The sequence below is a fragment of the Alexandromys fortis genome, unplaced genomic scaffold (assembly GCF_014885135.2).
Source record: "Alexandromys fortis isolate MF-2015 unplaced genomic scaffold, M_Fortis_MF-2015_v1.1 scaffold_58, whole genome shotgun sequence".
Taxonomy (NCBI): domain Eukaryota; kingdom Metazoa; phylum Chordata; class Mammalia; order Rodentia; family Cricetidae; genus Alexandromys; species Alexandromys fortis.
The window spans coordinates 7362344-7384587 of NW_026067940.1; the positions used below are offsets into that span (position 1 = coordinate 7362344).

At 40.1% G+C, this 22244-nt stretch overlaps 1 protein-coding gene across 5 annotated transcripts in view; it reads left to right on the forward strand.

The window, feature by feature from the left end:
• Positions 1 to 22244, forward strand: part of Srgap2 (SLIT-ROBO Rho GTPase activating protein 2) — a 218809-nt gene that overhangs the window by 66685 nt on the left and 129880 nt on the right. For all 5 annotated transcript variants that reach the window (XM_050147588.1, XM_050147590.1, XM_050147591.1 and 2 more), the window contains exon 3: positions 20186 to 20378. In XM_050147588.1, coding sequence (XP_050003545.1) covers positions 20186 to 20378 — 193 coding nt within the window. The remainder of the gene's footprint in view (positions 1 to 20185; positions 20379 to 22244) is intronic.

The following is a 22244-nucleotide window of genomic DNA, read 5'->3' on the forward strand; positions in this document are numbered from 1 at the left end:
CACAGAAAGGAGATAAAATTGGAAATTAGACTTGTGCCATTTGATACCATTGTGCTAAAAGGAAGTAGCTAATGTACTCCAAAACAAATGACACCCAAGAATATTAGTTTGCTTTGTAGTCTTTGAAAACTCATTAGTATTCCACTGGATTAAATTGGAGATGAAATTTGAGCTTTGTGTATCTGCTGTTAAGCCTCTCCCCAAAGGGAGAAACTCAAGCAAGAGCAGAGGTGGAACCATAGAGGAATGCTGCTTATTGGCTTACTTCCCATGGTTACCCATTTTCCCAATTACACTGTTAAGATGTCTGCTGTCTTAGCAGAGATGGTCCAGGTTAGTTATAGTAACCAGACTCTTATAGTGGGGATAACTGGAACGGAAATGGTTTACCTGTTGAAGCACATTACATTTCTAGTTGTTGATTAATTGTACATGACTGTGAGAGATATCTTGTTACAAGAGCAGGCAACACCTATTCTGTCTCGATGGGACCAAGTGAGAAAAGTGGTGACTGGGAGTTGTAATGAAGGAGAACTTCAGTGCTATAAGAATGAAATAACTTCTTCACAAACTTCAGGCAATAGGAAAGTATGGACTGCGTGTACCTTTGTTCATACTCTGAAGATTTTGATCCAGGCAAGTAGGAAAAAATGTGTAAAAGTAAGAACTCCCCAGCAAATACACACATCTTTGCAAATATATGGGTGTACTCATAAATTACAAATGCCCATGCTAGGACACATGCCACAGTTTAATGATATGATAGCAAGTCCCTTGTTAGATCTATTCAGAAGTACTAAAACAAGTTGTGAGAATGGAAGTTTTGAAGATGCCTGATCATGTTACATAGAAGCTCATGCATAATTTAGCTGAGTTTGATATTTTTTCCACGGTGGAAGTAAAAACTGAACTGTTTGGCATAATTATACCCCCATTTGGGGATGAAGGTTGGTCATGGAGAATATGAGGAAGGGTAGTAAAACAAGACACTTTATATTTCTTTTAACCAAATGTGTGGAATCTTTCAGCGTTCTTCCTCTACAAAAAGTAAATATGTAAAAGTTCAAACCGGAGTCTTAAAGGCACTTATTTTGCATGCACATTATTAATAGCTTTAGGCTTGAGAAGCACTTAGACAACTGATCCTATATTTGCAGAATACTCAGAGATAATGTTGGACTAAATATATAACCCAGTTGGTAGAGTGCTTGCCTAGCATGCATAGAGTAATGGGGTCAATATCCTGTACCATATAAGCTGGGCATAGTGGCATGAGCCTATAATCTTAGTACTCAAGAGGATATGTAGTAAGTTTGAGGCCAGCATGGTCTTCATGAACCCTGCCTCAAAAAATGTAAATAGGACTGAGGAGATGGTTCAGTGGGGAAAACACTTGTGCAGATGTGAGGACCTGAGGTTTAATCCCTGGATGACACATCATTCTGGGAGCAGTAACAGGTACCTGTGATACCAGTGTGCCTACACAGATGGAAGGTGGGCCCCAGTGTTGTGGGAATTCATTCAGCCAATAGCCTTCTAGATACCAGCCTCTTAGAGCGTGGTCTGAGGTACTATAAGCACAGACAGGAAGTGTGCTTGGCCATCTTTTTCTTTTGCTTGGTTGGTGGTGGGAGTTTGGTTCACTATCCCAGTGCCCACAGAGCAGAGGAACGTAGCGACTTTCTATTGTGAGTGATCCCCAATAAATATTTGTTATTCTTTATTACGGGCTCTTGTGGACCTCCTTTATTACATTACATCCAAGAAATTCCAAAAGCGCTTGGGCCAACCAGGCTAAGAGCCAGGCTGGTGTACAAACCAAAGAAGGAAGCTACAAAAAAGACCCTGTCTTAAGCAAGGTGGATGATAAGGATGATAGCCAGAGTAGTCTTCTGACCTCTACATACCTACCCGCATTCCTATATACCAACACGCACACACACATATGTAATGAACATGTTCCCCCCAACATGTGCACACATAAATAAATAAATAAATAAATAAATAAATAAATAAATAAATAGAATTTAAAATATATACACCTGTTTATGGACCCCTTCCAAGACTTTATTCTGCAAATGTACTTATGAAGGCATTATACTTCTACCCTTCATACTCAATGCTGGTAGTTCTTTTTCAGTCATTGTGGCAAGCAAATCTACCCTTGTAGTTTTCTAACTAGGTCTTTAGGCTATGGTGGTACTATTTGAAGTAACTTCTCTTCGGGGTAACCCTTCTCTTGTCCTACTGGGTTCTTAACATGGGAAGCTGTGGGATTTTCTTTACATAGGAAAAACAAAAGTCAGTGAACTTCTTTCTATGCTTAGTTTTCAGTCAGTAATGTAGTACATCGATCTGGGCCAGTGACCAACTAAGGATGTTGATTGCATCTTGATGGGGAGAAGTATGGTGCTTGGACCTTGGTAACAGTGAGTAAAAATTTAGGAAGTAGGATTATTCCCCCTTCCTTAAAGGCTTGGAAGATTGATTGGTCAATTTCTCTATGGTGTGTGGGCCCTCCCCCTACAACACACTAACAAAAACCATTCTACCGCATTATTCTTGCCAACAGATTTTTTTTTTTCCAAACTGGAAGGAACAGAGGCTTCTGCTAAAAATTGACATCTGTCTCTTGCCTCTCTGTGGTGTTGTTTCCTCTGTGTCCAGGCTGTGTCACACTGAATTCATATTAGAAATCTGTCTCCAGAGACTCACAGAAAGAATCATTAAGACTCTAGTCTTCCGGGAGGCCATAGAGATGAGCTGAGATCTTATGTGAGAGTAAAGTGGTCTGTCCTGCCTGATTGGTGGTGGCCAACAGCCCTTTGTAAAACAGGAGGCCAGCTACTGAAACACAGTAAGCCTTGGACTTCATCATTGACTTCCCAGGCTTTATAGATCTGACACAGCCAAGGATGAAAATTACCCAAGTAAAAAATCTTTTTCCTGAGCAGTCATTCAAAATAAGGAATCTTTATCTGGAGTACTTTCTTGTACAGTGGATACACCTAACCACCAGGCACCTTCTGTCATACAATAATTTATTTCTCTAACCTAAGTGTACATACTGACACATAGGAAAATGTATCCCTGGACCTAGTCTCCCAAATTTTCTTCACTTTCTCTTTTATTTCCTTTTTTTTTTCTTAAAAAAAAAAAAGCCTTTAATCCCAGCCTTTGGGAGGCAGAGGCAGGCAGATCTCTATGAGTTCTGGGCCAGCCTGGTCTACAGACTGAGTTCCAGGACAGACTTCAAAGCTACACAGAGAAACTGTTTCATCCTGCCCCTCCACAAAAAATATTAAGTGTGACTTTTCTTTATTTTCTCTCATCTTCCCATTTCCTTCCTTAAAACATTGCCCGGAAGAATTTTGGGTAGTACTCCTGCTGATCTTATTTTACATTTATTGTGTGTGTGTGTGTGTGTGTGTGTGTGTGTGTGTGTGTGTGTGCTCATTCCTGCTGGTTTGAACATTAAAACAGTATTTTTATTAACTACTTGAGTTCCATACAATGTTTTTGGTCATGTTCAATCCCAGTTCCTCCCCTTATCACCTCCTAAATCCACCGCTACCTTCTTACTGCTCCCAACATTCCATCATCCTTTTTAAAAATTAAATTAATCATTACCAATTTGTGCTGTCCATATACTTTAGGTTTTGAGGCCGTCCACTGGAGCTTAGTCAACCTTTGAGACATACCCATAAAGAAAACTGACTCTCCCTCCCCCCAAAGCCAGCAACTATCCGTCCATAGTTCTTCATAGCTCATGAACTCCATCCTACTCCAAGCTTTTAATGTTTACTGACTTGATCTTGTGTGTAGGCAACCACAGCAGCTTTGAGTTCATGTGTTAAAATAACATTTTATTGCCTTTCTAGTTATATAAACAGCAGGATTGTTGTAGACATTTTAGAAAATACAAAAAAGCAAAATGAAGAAAATATTCATTAAGAAAGACAACACCCTCCTTTTCTTAGCCATTATTTTGTTCTTCGTCTTTGTTCACTTTTCACATCTTGCTGTAGGTCAGGCTTAACAAATGATAGAGGGCCCTGAGTCTCACCATTCCAAAGACATTGAAATAAAGCAGGATCTCCTTGACTTTGCTCTGAAGCTTTGCAGATGGTCCTGATATCTCTCTGAAGACTTTGGGAGAGTGAACAGAGGTAAGGGATGTCTACTAGTGACGTCTGTAGAACTCTTCCTCCTTCTGCCAGGCTTACTGGATATCTGGGCGTTTTAATTTCTACCAGAATTCAGGCTCTATCACCTTGGCTCTCCTATTTGCCCTGGCTTCCTGTTCCCTCCCCTGACCCCACCAAATAGAACATCTTTGTTGTGAAATGGCCACTGTATTGCTGGTCAAATTAGTTTTGGGATCCAAAGAGAGAATTTCTTCTTGAGGGGTTTAGTTTCGGCCTTTGGCCAATTCCTGGCAGATACTGACAGTAGCACAAGTAGCAGAAAGGCTGATGTCACTTCAGTTCCAGACTGTCTCCTTTGCAGGACGGCAAGAAAGAGTAACAAGGCCCAATATTATTATTGTTATCATTATTATTAAACCTTTTTAAAACAATAAACATGGTATCTGGGGGAGTGTTTCATTTTTATAAAAACCTTTTTTGTCGGTTTCACTACATTGAGAATTGAGAATTTGTGAGTCTTTTGATTGGTATCTTTCTCCCTCCTTTCTTCCTCCCTCTTGACAAGACACTCTGGTCCTCCTTGACTGAAACTCTCTGCTGTGTGGACCACGCTGGCTCCAAACTTGTAGCAGTTCTCCCTCTTGAGTACTTTGATTACAGGTGTGTGTCACCTTGCCTAGCCAGAATATCTTTTGTTTTTCTTTTCCTTCTTTCCTTCCATCCTTCCTTCTTTCCTTCCTTTCCTTTCTTTCTTTGGTGTCTGAAATGTGTTTTTGTGAAACAGCTGTAATTGTAGCTATCCTGTGGTCAGAGAATTTCTAAGGATTCCTTTTGTCCAAGTTCTTTGATTTCTTTTTCCTTCTCTATTCTTTATACAGTTCTGACATCCTACTCTTTTCCCAGGTCCTAGATCCAAGATCAAGACATACATTTTCCTCCCTCCTCTTCCTCCTTCTCTTTATCCTCCTCTTCCTTTTCCTCTTCCTCCTTTTTTGAGCAGGGTTTTGCTAAGTAGCCATGACTTGCCTGAAACCCAGAGATCTGCCTGTGCTGTTTCTGGACTGCTAGATTAAAGGCACTCACCAGCACACCCTCTCTAAGAAGTGCTTTTATTCCTAGCTCTTCCCTCAAAATGTCTATGCTTTCCACAAGATGATAAGAAATAAATGGAGAGATTTATTATTAACTACAGTGGCTTTTAAAATTGTAGTGAATAACTTCAATTGTGGACTATAATCTTTCAAAGAATTTGATGTAAGGATTTTTTTCACTCTTCCTGCCAGATGTCTCATTAAGAAGTATATATTTCTTAGTTTTGTAGGCACCATCTGGTTTCCCTCTTTGCCTCTGTCTTGGCTTCAAGATCATTTTGTCCATTCTGTGACTGAGGGATGGCAAATGGACCTGAAAAGTTGTTTGGAGTGACTTTGGGGACAGGTGTAAATTCCATTACACCCCTGTAATCTAGAGCCATTACTGGGTTTTCTAAGAAGTCTCATTCGGGTGCATGAACAGGATCTCACTGTGATTTTAGACTGGATGGGTTTTTGACCCATTGTGTTTGGTCTTTTCTCATGGGCACAATAGTAAGAACTTAATAAAGATTTGTTGGATTGACGTTACTTGAATAAATGATTTGTATGTAATTTTATATTCATATAAAGGCTGTTCCCATCTCAGTTACTTTTCAAATGATATTTATTCTGAAAATTGTTATTTCCTAAATTTTTTTTACCCAGTTGCTTCTCTTGTTCCAAATCTAGGCATATTTAAAGCATGACCAGGTGTGGGTGTAGAAGTAGCTGTTGAGTTAAATTGTTCAGTTAGAAGAAGGTGGCAGAAATGGCTAAAACCATCAGATTTTTGTGTGTGTGGTGGTGGTGGGGGTCTGGTCTGTAGGGGCAGAAAAGTGGAAATTTTGGTAATACATCAAAAATAAAAGTTGCAGGCTGTCTATTTTTTTTTTTATTTTTTTCGGCTGGGGTTGGGGTGGGGAATTTGGCTGGGGATTAAACCTAGGGCTTCACATACTAAGCAGCACTGTACAGTGATCTCCACCCAACCCCCACCTCTGCATTCCCTTAAATTTCTGTTTGCTTTAAAAAAAAAGAGCCATTTGTAGTAGCATAGTGAGTGCATGCTGCAGCGTCTTCACACTGCTTTGGGTATGGAGTACTCTGTTCTTTGGGGTGTCCCAGTGCCCTGTAGGCATATAATCATTTTCCCCTTCCCCCACCATCTGCCCTTCAACACTTGGCACTTGATTTCCCATGTCCATTCCTGACACCCTTGCCCCCATAAAAGTGCAGCAAAAAAGCCATTAGCTTCCTGTCTGCCCTGCTTTTAATCATCTTCCAAGGGCAGCAGCGAGTGCAATACCAGCCCCTTCTATGTGGGTGTCAGATTGAGCATTTAACTTCTCCTTCTTTATGAAAGTGCACATTAGCCATTCAGAGACTTAATCTCCTAATGATTTGTGTGTGTTGGTAAAAAGGAAAAGCCATCGTCCCTGAATGGTATACTCAGATGTTCCCTTTGGTACATTGATGGCAAGATTTCAAAAGAGAAGGACCATTTAATTTAATTTTGCAGATGGCAGGAGGTGCTGCAGGGAATCTTGGTCACAATATACCCCCTCCTAGGAGAGTAGCTTCAGGAAATTCAAGTTGCTGGAGGGATTTAGATGTGAGAAATTTAACCCTCTGGCTTCTTCCTACCTTCCTTTCATTATAAAATAAGGATTGGGATAGGGTATAGCAGGAAGGTGAAGTGAAGAAATTGCTAGATTGAATGACTGGTAGGAGATTGCTATTTGTAATGATGCTGTTCTTGGACATATGGATTAGAACCAGCTACAGATTAACTCATTTCCTCATTAATTATTTTATGACTTCATCTTTCTTAAATTGCTCCCTAGAGGCCTGAATTATTTTCCATAGGCTGGAGACTGACTTGCTGGTTAAGGGATTAGCCTACCTTTCTCCAGGGCACTGGATCCTTTTAGGGACTCTATTTATTTAGGGGGGTGTCTTCCCACAGAGAAGAGAGCTGATGATTCTGATTTAGAGCACAGCACAGCTAGGTTTTTGCTATTCAGTCCTGTGAAAGTTTCTGATTCTTAAATAAATTTCATGTTTTAAATCTAGCCAGAGTGAGGAGAGATTGGTTTTCTTTTTGTTTTAGAGTCATGCTGTTCTATAAGGAAGTCTGTTTTAAAAAGAGCATATTTCTTCATAATCTTTCTAGATGGTATTGGGCAAAATACCTTCATAAAATTTGTTTTTCATGGAGAAATCATGCTGGTATTCACTGGGAAACTTAATCTCACTGGCTAGCTTTCATAGTGCTAGAAGATGCAGTATCTGCTACTGGACGAGGAAAGGAATGGCCAGTTTTACCCAGCTGTGAGCCTGGGAAACTACAACAAAGACTGGCCTGGCAAGATATGCCCACTGGTGCAATAGTGGCATGAATATTGTGCAAGTTCCCCATACCTGATTGAATTTAAGGTTTACCTGCCAATGAAATACATATATGGCACTTTATTGGGGCCATAGGTGGTGGGTGACTTTAGGAAACTGTTTTCTCTAGTGTCTTTGCTTTTCTGGTTTTCAGGTTGAACCCCAATATTTGTCTCTGGGCTTTTATTATTTTTGCACACACAGTTGAGAACACGTATATGACCTGTACAGGCTCAAGCCAGACAAAATTCCAGGTTGGAGAGAAGAAGTGAGCATGAAGTTCCATCCCTAGTTAAGGGATACTTTGCAATTGATAGCTGCTTGAAGAGGGAGAATCATTTTCTTTAAGGGTGCACCCTCCATAAAAAGCCATATTTCTAAGTGTTTGGGCAGAATAAACTGTTTTTGATGAGTTACAAAAATACAAACAGGGAGAGACACAAAGTTTAGTGGGTGGGGAAGGGGAAATAGGTCTGAGGGGAGGGGGTTGAATATGATCACAATGCATTGAACAAAATTCTCAGCAAACAGGACACGGCAGGTAAATAAATATCCCAGAGATACATTGTGAGCATTTACAGTCTCACTCCTCTTTGGACTCTTGTGCAGATCTCTGTTGTCTTTGCTCTTTGCATCTCCTTTAGGGTGTCTACTGACTTCACCCTGCAACCACTCTGTTTCCCTAGAAGCAGAAGAACCTGATACCATTCATTTATCTAGATAAGACTTTAGTGTGGATGAACATATGCCTCTGTGTTTTGTTTTAGATTTTGTTTTTGGCCATCACCAAGCAGGAAAAGAGATTTGGTTTCTATAATGTGCACTTGTTCATTCATCTGTTAAGTAAACATCATCTATTATGTATCACATACAACTCCAGGTCTTTAGTTTGGTTACTAAAATAAGTATTTCTGAGTTAACATTCCAGCAGAGTTTGAGGAAGGAGACAAAGCCTATCTGATTAGTGCACAATTACATAGCATTAAGAAGATACTAAGTATTGTAAGTTGGGTATCAGTGTTGGAGAGTGAAGTCAGATTTTATTTAAATGGAAATGGAGAATCTTAGTTAAGTATTGTAGCATAGGTCACATTTGTGCAGACATTTGAAGGAGGTGAGAATTTACACTTATGGGAAGAACATTCCAGGCAGAGGACAAACATCTTCTAGCCGATCCCTAAGGCTCAAGTGTACTTGATATGTTTGAATACTTAACAAGAAGTCAACTACAGCTCAAGCAAAGGGATCTAGAGGAGAAGAGGGACAGTACCATAAGTCGATGTCATGAAGGGGTGAGGTGGGGACAGAGGTTTGTAGAGGACAGAAGGAAGTGACTGAACATGTCGTGTGTGTTAGGACAGGCTTTATTTTGTAAACCCCTCTGGTTTTATCCCTGTGCTACCAGGTTTCACAGCTTTCCATCTCTACCGTCTTGGAAACTCAGTAAGGACTCTCCTAAGAAACTGGATGGGGCAGAATGGGTGACTGCTCGAGAGAATACAGAGAAAAGCAGTCTTCCGCCTTCCTCCCTGGCACATACAACAAGAAACTACATAGCTTGCTTTAAACTTAACTTCTCCCTTTGTTCTACTTCAAGGCTCCAAAAATATTTATGATTTTGGCATATTTGGCATTACTTTAGACAATTTCTGAAAGTGTTTACCACAGTTGACCCTCTTATCTCAAAGAACTTCCTGAAATGCTTTTCTGTACCACCTGCCTGATACTTCTAATTCTGGAAATGAACTTCCTAGCTGCAGCTCATTAAATCATGGTAGGTGAAAAACATGTAGAAACTCACACACAAGAAGAAATTGACAGTTGTGTCCATCATTTCTTTTATCACTGTCACAACTTCAAAAGCATGAAGGGTGATTCATCTCTTGGACAATGTTTGATTTTATTGGGGAGCAGCAGTTCTTGCAGGCATTTTTGGACATTGTCCATATCTGGTCCAGTTTAATCCTCACCTTCTTACCAAGTCTAGTAGTGTGGTTTTCTGAGTGAGATTTAGAATATTTTATTTTTTCCAGGTAGAGATTGGCTTCTGTCAGCTGCATTGGCCTATGACTGTGTGAAAAGGTTGAATCCAGACTTAAACTTTAATGCTTTGTATTTGGTTTTAATTTAATTTTGTTCAGTGTTTTTTATTCTTAGCTGACTTGCTCTGAATTATGTTTCTGCCTCGATCACATTGTAAATATGCTCATCTATGGATTTGAACAGGAGGGTGTTCCCTCCCCACTCCCGAGACTTTAGTGTGTCTCCGAGGTGTGAAACAGGCAAAGCATTTTCTTGTCTTTTTCTGATGGCTAAGTTAAAGTCCTTTCCACTTGTGTTGTTGAGGCATGTGGTAAAGATATAGCCTTTGGTGTAAAGGGGATAGGCAGGGGAGAAATGCCACAAATTCTCTGATGAGGGAAGAAACCTAGGCTTAACTGGCCTGACTCATGCAGTTTTCTTGCTGCTGCTGTACTGTTACCTCATGGGACTGATGTGTTTGCAGGATTATAGCATGTGGTTGCTCCTCGCTAACATTTGGTTCACCAGGCTCTTTGTTCTTTGGAGAGATTTTAGTTTATTTGGAAGGTGCAGGTTAAAGGAGTCATTAGAAGATTGAAACCTTGATCTCTCCAAAACTAAAATAATTCATGATTCTCTTGTGTTTGGGCTCTCCAGAGGGAGTATTTACCATCTTTGAAAGCAGTTTGCTTGTATAACTTCTATATCTGATCTATAATGGCTTGCCATTATTCTTAGGAACAATTCTGTGTTCGTTAAGGCCTTGGTATTGTCCAGCACTATGACCCCCGCCTTTCCTCAGTCTTCCTCTGTTCATCCTCTTACTTAAAGTTCGATATTCCAGTTAGTCTGAACTTTTACATTTTCAGTTCCTTTTATGTATGTTCCTGTCCTCCCCCTCTGGACCATTGAAGTACATTCTTCTCTCTAACCTTGGGACCCTTCCCTGTACTCATTTTCTGGGTAACCCCAATCCTTGATCTGGCTTCTGGAAACCCTTCCTGAGTCTTGGACCAAGTAGGCTTGGTAATACAGCAGATCCTTCTTTCCCTGATAATGAGCTATCATGTTGCAGCTCCTTTTAAGAGTCTGTCTCTGTAGAAGACCACATTCCTTTGGACGTCAGGCCCAGGAAGCTGCTTAAAATGAGAAACTTCTACTGTATTGGCACTTTCTGGTGTTTACAAATTTATAGACTCTTCTCAAGACAATATAATCGCATGATGTCTCTCAGGAATTTAAATAAGTGTTTTCACTTCTATAAGCTACAATGAAGATGTGAATTTAGGCCAAAATTCTTTTAACACATTATTAAAATATATATTTTCATTATACTTTAAAATTTAAGAACTTTTGTTAAACACAAGCCAATTTTTTTTTATTTAGCAATGGTATACACTATTACTTTAGACATAAAGTGAGAAAAATCTGGACACCTTTAATCCCAGCACTTGGTAGGCAGAGGCAGTTAGATCCTTGTGAGTTCAAGGCCAGCCTGGTTTTACAGAGCAAGTCTCAGGACAGGCTCCAAAACTACACAGAGAAACCCTGTTTTGAAAAACAAAAACAAACAAACAGAAAATGTTAAAGAGGGAAAGAAAAATATTTAATTTTAATATAAATTTAAAGGAATGTGGAAAGTGAGTTCTGGGACAGTCAAGACTACACAAAGAGAAATCCTGTCTTGAGAAACCAAGAAAGAAAACAAATAAAATGAGAAAAAATGATTTGTAAAAATTATATATATATATATATATATGTTTGGTTTGGATCAAATACACATTAGTATACTTGGAAATTAAATTATTTGTTCACATGTATAAAAAATTGTGACTGACATTATATTGTTGTGGGTTAGTTGGGTCAAGGATAGGATGTTTTCTTGATGGTCCCTGTATGTCTCTGACTGACTAGGGCACTTTTCAGATTCTCATTGGCCTCTGTGGTCCTCTGGTTCTGATGATTATGTGTTTAGAAGATATAAGCATATTGAAAGTGATAATTTTATTTTCTACTTAACAGACCACCACAGACCATCACACTCAGACATCTGCAGGATGGTCACATGCTGGATTCTTGTAACAGCAATGAAAGACATTGTTATAGAGGGCTATGAAATTTAGTAAAAACCTTTGCTATTTACTCTGCCTGGGATTATGATCATGGTGTTTGGCCAGCCCGGGGCAACTGAAACTTCTGTTCTGGTAAAGTTTCCTCCTCAAAAGATTTCATTAATTATGAAAAATGCCCCGTGGACATATATACTGAGTTCTTTTGTATTTGTCATAAATAATGGAGAGGAAACATTTGTCAGAATAGAACAGAGCTGACTAGATAATGCATCACTCCTTTGAATTTTTGTGGAGTTTCTTTTTAAAAATTTTAAAAGATTGATTTTTATTTATGTGCGTAAATCTATTTGAGTATATGCTTCATATATGGGGTTTCTACCAAGGTCAGGAGAGGATGTCAGACCTCCTGAAAATGGAGTTACAGACCATTGTAAGCCACCTACTGTGGGTGCAGGGAACTGAATTCTGTTCCCCTGACCTTCTGGGCCATCTCTCCAGCTCTTCTTGTCTCTTTTTTAAAAGGAATAGCTAACCTTTTGGGGGTTAGGGAACAGTCAAGATAAAACGTCTTTGAGGGGGGCAGCAATAAGTTGTCCCAAATCTCATAAAGTCAAAGGAGCTCTTCATTCATTAAATTCAGACTTTTTATATGTTGGTCACTAAGGCATCAAAGGTCAACAGTGAGCAAAGCAAATTCTGTATGTCATCATGGGCCTTGTGTCTAGTGAGAGGAGAAGACTAGAGTTATGGAAGTTACAGTGCAGTAAAGTAAAATGAAGGTAAAGGTTAGTGTTTGGGGTCTTTCAGCTGGAATGGCTGTGAATGCTGCATTGAGGTGACCTCTTAGCAGAGAACTGAGTAAAGTGAAGGGGCTAGCCATGCAAAAGTTGGGAAGTGTGCTTCAAGCTAAGGGAAAGGCTTCCTTTAGCAGAGGTAAAGGTGAGCTTGGCATATCCTGTGACCTCCAGAGGGGCCCATGTGTCTGTGGATCTGTGAGGATGAGTTCCAGAGACTGGAACAGCCAACTATATAAGTATTTAGAAAGCCTTTGCCCTTTTTTCAATGAAAAGCCATTGGATGGTGATGAGTACAGCTACCGTATGTAGAGTGGACATCAGAGTAACAAGGGTGGGAATGAGGAACCAGGTAGGAACAGTTATTCAGAACAAAGTGATGTCAAGTTATATTGAACATGTGAGTAGAGAATGGAATGGATGGAGAGACTAAGAAGATGTTAGATTCAGGATGTAATTTGAAGGCGGTTTGAGTTGACAGAATATGAAAGAGAGAAGACTCAGCAGTAACTCTGAAGGTTTTGGTCTGGTAGGAAGAAGAAGTGCCATAGTAAGATAGGAACCAGGAGGGGCAGTGGCCAGGGGCTGTGGATACCTCTTAGAGAACTAAGAAGAGATGGTAAGTTAGTTCTAGGAGGCTGGAGAGGTCTAGAGTATAGATAGAAATTTGGAGGTCACAGGGATGAAAACAGTAATTGCAGAAGCAGTTGTTTAGAGTAATTCTTGTCAGTGAAGATTTCTGTGCCTTCTTCCAGAGAGTGAAGTGGTGAGAAAGAGGCTAGTCACATTCTTTGAGGGAGAGTACTTGCTGTTTTCTAGGTTCCTGAAAGTAGCTCACTGCTGATTTTTAAAACATCAACCGCTCATAAACAAGTGCCAGTATTAATCCTTGAAGGATAAGGTATCACATGTAGACTGGACATAGTACTGTGTCTGTAAGTCCCTCAAGCCAGGCTCCTCCCCTGAGGACCTCCAGCTTCCAGGTTCCACCCACACAGCACTCTAATTGCTCTAACTGCTGGACCCAGTTCCCCACCCTATAGAGTTAAAAGTCCAGTCTCTAGACAAGAAATTCTACCAGTCTTCACTCTGGAAAGTTCCACCCTGAAAGGTTTCACCTTTCTTCCAAGTTCTCTGCTGTTTCTCACCCAAGCAGAGGAAGCCACCCTCCTGGTTTTTTCCCTCCCAATAAATCTCTTGTGTGAGGTTTGTTGTGTGGTGTAACTTTGTGGTGTTCCTTGGCTCCCGACTGCCAGGATACCTTTCCATCCCAGCTGCAATGCTTACAGAATCACCCTTCTCTTTTTCTGTGCAGTCTCACTTATTTGTATTGTTTCACTTTACTGTAGCTTTTTGTTTGTTCCCATTCCCTGGCTAACTTTTGTCTTTGTGATCTCAGAGTACTGGGAAGGCTCTCAAACAACTGTGTGTGATAACAGTAAAAAAGAGCATTGGCTTCAGAGTTTGGCTTCTAGGGTTCCAGTTCTGAATCTACACCTAGCCAGCTGAGTGACACTCACCAGTCCCTTTACTTCTCTGGGCTTTGGTTTTCACTTCTGTCCAGCTAGGACTTTTAAGAGCCCTGGAATTATGAAATTTGTAGAAAGGCAAATGATCAAGGTAAAGAGCATGACTTTGATGTGGAATTCCCCTCTGTATGCTGTGATTACCATTGGTGAATAAACTGCCTTGGCCTGTTGATAGGGCAGAACTTAGGTAGGTGGGGAAAACTAAGCTAAATGCTGGGAGGAAGAAGGAGGAAGTCATGTAGCCCCCAGTGGAGACAGAACTTTACCCGGTAAGCCACAGCCAAGTGGCAATATACAGATTAATGAGTTAAATTTAGATGTAAGAGTTAGCCAATAAGAAGCTAGAGCTAATGGGCCAATCAATGATTTAAATAATATAGTTTCTGTGTGGTTATTTCGGGGCTGAGCTGCTGGGCAGCCAGGAAACAAACAAGGGGCCTCATCCACATGACTTGGCAGAGCATCCAGCTTTGTTTCCTGGGGATCAGTTTGGAGAGGAACTGATTACTGTTGGGATTAGTAAGAAATAATGGAGAGGAGAACCTGATGAAAGCCTTGATTGTATTTTTATATAGCACTTTCTGGAAGGTACAACGAATCAGTATTTTTGAGGTGGCTGGGGTGACATCATATGTTTGTGAAAGGACTAAAAGCAGGTGAGGTAGATTTTGTGGAGAAGACTGGCAATCAGGTCAGGTTCCCACTGGGAAACATGGTCTAAATATTACATTTCATGTTGGCAACAGAGCCCGTGGGAGTCACAGCACCTGTCTCCAAGATGCCAGCACACAAAAAGGGAAGAATATACCTGTATGACGTTCCTAAATGAATGTTTCTCTTTTTTCTGACATGCCTTCCTACTCCCATTTTCTTGTTAAATATGTGGAATTTATAACTAAATTAGAGAAAGTTCTAGAATGTGGAGATAGATTTTGGAAGTCAAAAGAAATGAGCTCTTATTCTAGGATTGAAGCAATAGGGAACACAAACCCCATCTGAACTTCCATGAATTTACCAGGTGTTCTGAAGCGAGAAAGTTTCCAGAGGACTGTTTCATCTGCCCTGGAAGGTATTGTCACTTAAAGACTACATGATATCCAGTGTGGCGTGGCCTTGACTAGTTTTGCTAAATGATCAGTATCTTCCAATGATTCTCTATTGAAACCAGTCAGCAGCTTCTTTTCTAAGTAAGATATAAATCTCCTTCTTGGGAGATAGAAAACACCCAAGCCAGGTGTAGTTAGTAGTGTCTTAGCTGTAACCAAGCATGAACTAGGAAGCAGAACTGCCCAGGGAAAATTCTGTTGGCTATGTCTGCTGACCCTGAGTTTGAACAAGCATTCCTTGCCATGTTTTGATCTGACATCTTCTGAGAAGAGTAGAACAGTGGAGTTTAGTGTCATGGCTAGGTCTGCTGCCTGGACACACTGCTTACCCAATCTGTTTTAATAGTATTCAGTGCAGAACTGATTTACCCTAAAAATAGAGAAATAGAAACCAAGAATTTTTTTTTATGGGGTCTGGGGTCATTTCCTTGCCTGTTTTTTGGCAGAATCATAATCAACCTCAACAGAATACATCTGGTGGAGTTAAAAATTGTGTGTGTGAGAGAGAGAGAGCTCATACTATAAAATTCACATCTTTAAATTTATTCAATGTGTTTTCATATACTAACAAAATTGTACAAAAGCAAAACAGCAAAGTTAAATTTTGACCTGAATCTATGAATGAAATAGCAAAGGTCACTCTTTAGGGTTTTTTTTTTTCTTTTTTTGGTTTCTCTGTGTATCTTTGGCTATCCTTGAACTCACTCTGTAGTCCAGGCTGACCTTGAACTTATTTACCTCTGCTTCCCGAGTTCTGGAATTAACCACTACCACCCAGCTCAAAGGTCACTCTTGAGTATGAGGAAACTTGTCTAAAAACTTTGATCCTTGCTAATTTTTTTCCTTGTATCATTTTAAAATGTGGTTTAAAAAAAGAAAGAAAAGAGTCAAAGGACATTGAATTTTTCTTAAGATTTACAGTTAGATTTCTTTCTATTTGTGATTACTTTTAACTCTTTTTTTTGTTGTTTTTGTTTGTTTGTTTGTTTTTCAAGACTGGGTTTCTCTATAGCTTTGGAACCTGTCCTGGAACTAGCTCTTGTAGATCAGGCTGACCTCGAACTCACAAAGATCCACTCGCCTCTGCCTCCCGAGTGCTGGGATTAAAGGCGTGCACCACCACTGCCCAGGTGTGATTACTTTTAACTCTTAAGTCTTCACATTGGAATTTACTTCTGTGGGTTTGCTATATAGGAAAGAATATTCAAAGCAAGACCAAACAGACATTAGGTGCCCAGAGGAGATCACTTCTGGCATTCATCCCTTCATAGCTACTCATGGTGACTTTAGTACTTTGGTACTTTATGGATAACCAAGGAAGCATTCATAGCTCAGAGACAACTACTTTTAAAGAAGAGAGCTTGGCTTCTTCCCATAATTGTGCTGAAAGATACTACAAGAGCCCATCATCTCCCAGGACTTCTCTGCTAGCTGTAAAAGAGACTTGTGAAGTCTTCTTGACTTTGTGTGTTAGAACATGTGAACAGTGTGTCTTTGAGTGTGCTCACAAGTCCACATGCATACTCATTTGAATGTTAAGAAATCCCCTGTGTTTTTATAAATTGCCCCATTTTCTTTATGCCCTTTTGGTCAACTAGAGTATGGCGGGGTCTCCAGCCTGGGCACATGGCCCAAGTGTGCTGACAATCAGTACCCTATTGTTTCTTTCCCCTTATGTACTTGGACAGAGGCTGGCACAGCTGCCGGATTGAGGACCACTGTTTGTTGTAACAACAGCCGCAGTACATTCTGCTCTCCACAGAACAGCCATTCTGTCTTGGAGTAGTGGACTAGAATCTTTCTTACTGCCTTCCTCAATGCTCTGAGAATGATAGTAAGGGAGAGATTTCCTTCTAGGCATGTTTCAGGGCAGGGGTACCTTATCACAAACCAGTGACAGGAGGTGTCTATTAGCATTCTCTTCTGGTTTGGGGTGGGTGTCTCTTTTCCTTCCCTGCCCAATCCTTTGTACTTATTGATTAACTCAGGATAGGGCTCACAAGTGAAGGGAAGGACTTCCTTTTGAAGTTTCTATGGAGAAAAGATCTAGGATGTATGGAAGGGATCTATTCTGGTTTTGGATTAATCAAAATGTGGGCTAACTTGTAAATCAATGGCCTAGCCTAAACTTGATCCTGGGACCCTGAATCATTCTTCAGCAGGAAGACAAAGTCGAAGTTCCAAAGATTAAAAAACCATGGTCACTGATTTACCCAGAAATGATGTCTACGGTGTATCTACTTCTGACTTCTCAGATAAATGTTGTTAGCTTTAGCCCATCTCCATTACCTTTCCTGTTGCTGTGATAAAATGTCTGGCAAAAGCGATTTAAAGGAGGAGGGTTTAATCTGGCTCCCAATTGGAGGAGCAGTCTTGTGGAAGGGAAGTTGAGGTAGCAGGAGCTTGAAGGAGCTATTCACAGTTACATCTGCAGTCACAACGAGAGCAGTGAGTGCTTGGCTTACTTCCTCATTTTATTCAGTTCAAGACCTCAGCTAGTGGAATGGTGGCTCCCTTAGTCAAGGAATCTTCAAACCTAAATTATTCTGATGTAGATTATACTCAGAGACTTGTCTCGTAGGTAATAATAGATAGATTTCCATCAAGTATTAACCACCAGAAGTCCTGTTAGCACTGATGGTGTGGCCCTTGGCTTAGTACTTAATAAACATTCCATTTTTCTCACCTGAAGTATCTTAGAAGCTAGTAATGGAAATTAAGTGATTTAACGTGTTCAGTAAATACACACTCTTTCTATAAGGATCCAGAAGAGGGTGCAAGCATGGGATACAGCTCATGCTACACTGCTTACTCATTGAGAAGTCAGCGTGGACTCCCATACTGGTTCAAAGTTCATGGGAACTTCTAAGACACATTACTGTATCCAACAAGTAGCCCCTATCGTGCACTTATTTCATGGACAGAACAGTTTCAGAACAGCCTACTTATTGAATTACGTTAGTATCATGGGGCTTTGTCTATAGTCCCTAGAACAGTCTAGAATTTCTTTCTGCATTCCTGCTAGAAGATTGTTGAGGTGTAGTCTTAAAAGTGAGTTATAGCTGACTCAGAGGGACTTGATAGCCTCAGTGTACCTTTATCTTCCTTTGTACCTTTGTTCCTGATTTGGATCCTGGACAGCCATTTTACTCTAAGAGATGATTCTTATTTAATGGGTAAGTTTTTAAATAATACTGATGACCCATGAATGATCTGTACCCACAGTCTTCCTATGTACTAGCAGTTATTGCTAGATTTTCATTAATTTGTACAAAGGGGCAGTTGCCTCTAGGAATGATCATAACAACAACTTTTACCCTTAAGAGACCCAGAAATCTTTGACAAGAACCGGATTCCTGGTATAACCTCTGTAAATCTCTTACACACACACACAGCCCTACACCCCTTGTAATCAGACTCCAGACTGTGCAGAACAAGAGAGCTTTGATGAGTGATGAGGTAGGGAATGGCTTTTCTGTGAAGTATTCTACTTGCTGGAAACAATCCTGCAGTGCTCAGTTTCAGTTCAGGTTGGGTTACTGCAGGACTGAATAGAGATGAGGAAGAAGATTGCTCTTAGAGATTACCTAGGGTAACCTGCAAAGGACCAGCTATGTTTGTCAAGTACTGATATACCTGCAGAAACAGAAGCAATAAAGATGGACTTCAAGTACTCTAAGGCAAAACCCAGTGCAGCTTTGTCAATTCTCGTTGCTTTAAGAAAGGAGTGATTGCAAAGTTTTCAGCATTATGGTCCTTATCCCAAAATTTTGTCTGGAACTCATGTGACATCGTCACTTCTCTCCTTCTCCATCTGCCAGTGCTGTGGGAAATGAATTTGAAGCATGCATCAGGAAAGGCATAGTGTAGTACTTCTTTTCAACCTCAAGTTGGAATCTTGCTGGAGGTGAGTGTGCTGGTAGAGAAAAGGGATGAGAATGATTGCTCTATTTTCAAGCTAATGGGGAACTGGATGTAAAATAAGCTGGACATGCACTGTAGACCCACTCTGGACAAGAAATCAGCCCAGTGTTGGCAGGCTATTTCTTGTGAATGCCAAATCTCTTATCAGTAAAACATGTAGTGTATTCAAGACAGATCCAGTTGCCTCTGAAGCTGCCATTCCACAGTGGTTGTGTTGCTAGTCCTATGCAAGAACTGGGTAGGAAATCTGCCAGGCAAGAGTGTAACTGAACATAGTTCTAGCTGGAACAGAGCAGAGGATCTCAGGCCTCTGTGAGGATGGAACAAGTGGGATCTCAGTAAAAAAAAAAAAAAAAAATCTCTTCCTAAGTCATTTACCACCATGTTATGCTACTCCTCCAGTTCTAGAGATAGCTTCTTGAATATTTACTTTTTATAATATTTGAAATTATGAAACCAATTGACCTGGAATGTGATTTTTTAGAAGTCATAGTACACGTTTGTTCTTGGTTGCTGCCATTTGGATCTAGAAAAGACATCTTTCCACCTCCATGAAAATTCAATGATTCTTCCTTACTATACTTCATAAAGATATTGAAAAACTTTTTGAAATGATGAGGAAAAGTGTAAAAAACAGTCATTTGTCTGCTGTTGAATCCCAGCTTACTGTGATTTAATAGTTTGTCTTCTTTAAGACTTAGTAATCAGTCTTTAAAATGGGGGTAACATGATTCATCTGATTATTCATTTGGGCTCCTTGCCAGAAAAGAACCCAAATTCTGGATGGTGTTAGAAACAGTTAACTGCTTTATGAATATTTAGCTTTGGATGTTATTTTGTCTATTATAGAACTTATTTTAACAAATTGAATAGATTCTTGATCATAGATAGTCTTCAGTGGTCCAAAAAGAGTTGGAGGTTTTTGAAGGTACCTTACATTCTATGGTCAGTTTCGATTATAGGCTATGTTATTAAGGACTTTGATATCTCAGGGTACAGGGAACAGTGAATGAAAGGCAGGGGCGTGCGTTTGTGCGTGCGTACGTGCGTGCATGTCTGTGTGTGTCTGTGTGTGTGTAGTGTATATTTAGGGCTGTTGGACTGACCACATTATTTTGTTGTCTTGCAGAGATCCGGGCTCAGCTCACAGAGCAGATGAAATGCTTAGACCAGCAGTGTGAACTCCGGGTGCAGCTGTTGCAGGACCTGCAAGACTTCTTCCGCAAGAAGGCTGAGATTGAAATGGACTACTCTCGAAACCTGGAGAAGCTAGCCGAGCGCTTTTTAGCAAAGACACGAAGTACCAAGGACCAACAATTTAAGTAGGGACTTCATAGCAATTGCTTTTAGAAACTTTGAGAGTGTGGGCTGAGGTGCAGGGAAGCAAAGGGTACCTCTTAGATCCAGGTTGCTTCTTGAACCTACAAGCTTCAAATTTGTTGAAATCCCTCAAGAACTCTTCCTTTTTCACATCAGTCTTTTTTTTTTAAATATTTTATTTATTTATTTATTTATTTATTTATTTATTTATTTATTCAATATTCTGTCCGCGAGTATGCCTGCAGGCCAGAAGAGGGCACCAGACCTCATTACAGATGGTTGTGAGCTACCATGTCGTTGCTGGGAATTGAACTCAGGACCTTTGGAAGAGCAGGCAATGCTTTTAACCTCTGAGCCATCTCTCCAGCCCCTTTCACATCAGTCTTAATGGGCAGTTCTCTATCTAAAAGAGATCAGAATAAATAGCGAGCCAAGCTAATGTATGTCAGCCAGTGGTCTAAAGTGTGTGTGTGTGTGTGTGTGTGTGTGTGTGTGTGTGTGTGTAGCTAGTAATAGGTTTAATTATGACATTTTACACATGTATGCAATGTATTTTAATTATATTTACTTATATTGCCACCATACCACCACACTACCCTCTCCTGCTTCCTTCCATTCCAGCTAATTCCCTTTGTCTTCCTAGATAGCCCCAAAGGAAAGATTGTTGAGCATTTATCCAACTAATATCCATTGCACATCCCTTGAACTTCTTCATAGTGCCTTGAGATATGACAGAGAGCAAGAATGTCTTTTCCACATGGCCTTTTAATTAGAATGAGGAGATGGGAAGTAAACAAATTACAGTCAGGTAATTTAAAGTTGAGTGAGTACTATGGAATTATAATTCAGGTGGTTCAAGGACCTAGAAAAGGGGGCCATTTCTATTCTCCTTTGACCATTACTTCGTGCTTGATTTATTCCAGCCAATTCCCATATTATCCTAAGTAATAATCCAATTGTTAGTTCCTTTTAATACCTGCTAGGTATTGTGATTGTGCTCATTCCTATGGTAATAAGATAAGCTCTGGAATTTTTGGTTAACAAGTAAAAGAGCCATGCAAACTATATAGGAAAAGGGACTTTAATAAAGATAGGAGAAAATGAATATTTTCAAAAACAGTGAAAAACAAGGTTAAGTAAGTAGAATGGGTCCCAAAGGATAGATAATGCTTTGATAGCAAGCATAGAAACTCACATTTGACATGCCCTGTGGTAATGAGCCTTTGAGGATGTTGTATTGAGACAGACCCAAGGAAAAGTATGGGTAAAATTATATAATTTTTGTAAATCCAAGAGAGGTATGTTAAGTTTTGAGGGTAGTACATATAGAATTGGATAGTGTCTAGAAAGGAGCAGTAGGATGTATTTGTGTTAGTCAGCTTTCTGTTATTAAGACCAGATAACTGAGATAAATAAACTGTAAAGAGGAAAAGTATTGTGTTTTGTTTTGCCTCATAGTTCCAGAGGTCCTAAGTCCATAGTTGTTTGATCTACTTTTGGGGAGCCCTGTGGTGGTATGTAGCATGTGGAGGAGGAGGAGGCCTGTTCCTTCATGATGGTCAGAAAACAGAGAGAGGATGAGGTTAGGATTCCATCAAAGACAATCCCCCAGTGTCCTAGTCTCCTATTAATAGATCCTACCTCCTAAAGGCTCTGCTGTTGTCCAGCAGTAAACAAGCCTTTACCACACAAACCTTTGGTGAGCCTTTCAGCCTTATATGATAGCAGTATTCAAGAGGTATTTGAGAAATTAGACAGGATTGGATAACTGATTGGATAAAATAATCTAAATGGTTAGGTGACCTGGTATCTCTAATCTGGCAATCAGAAGAATTGTGGTGTCCTCTATAACATAAGGGCATGGAGGA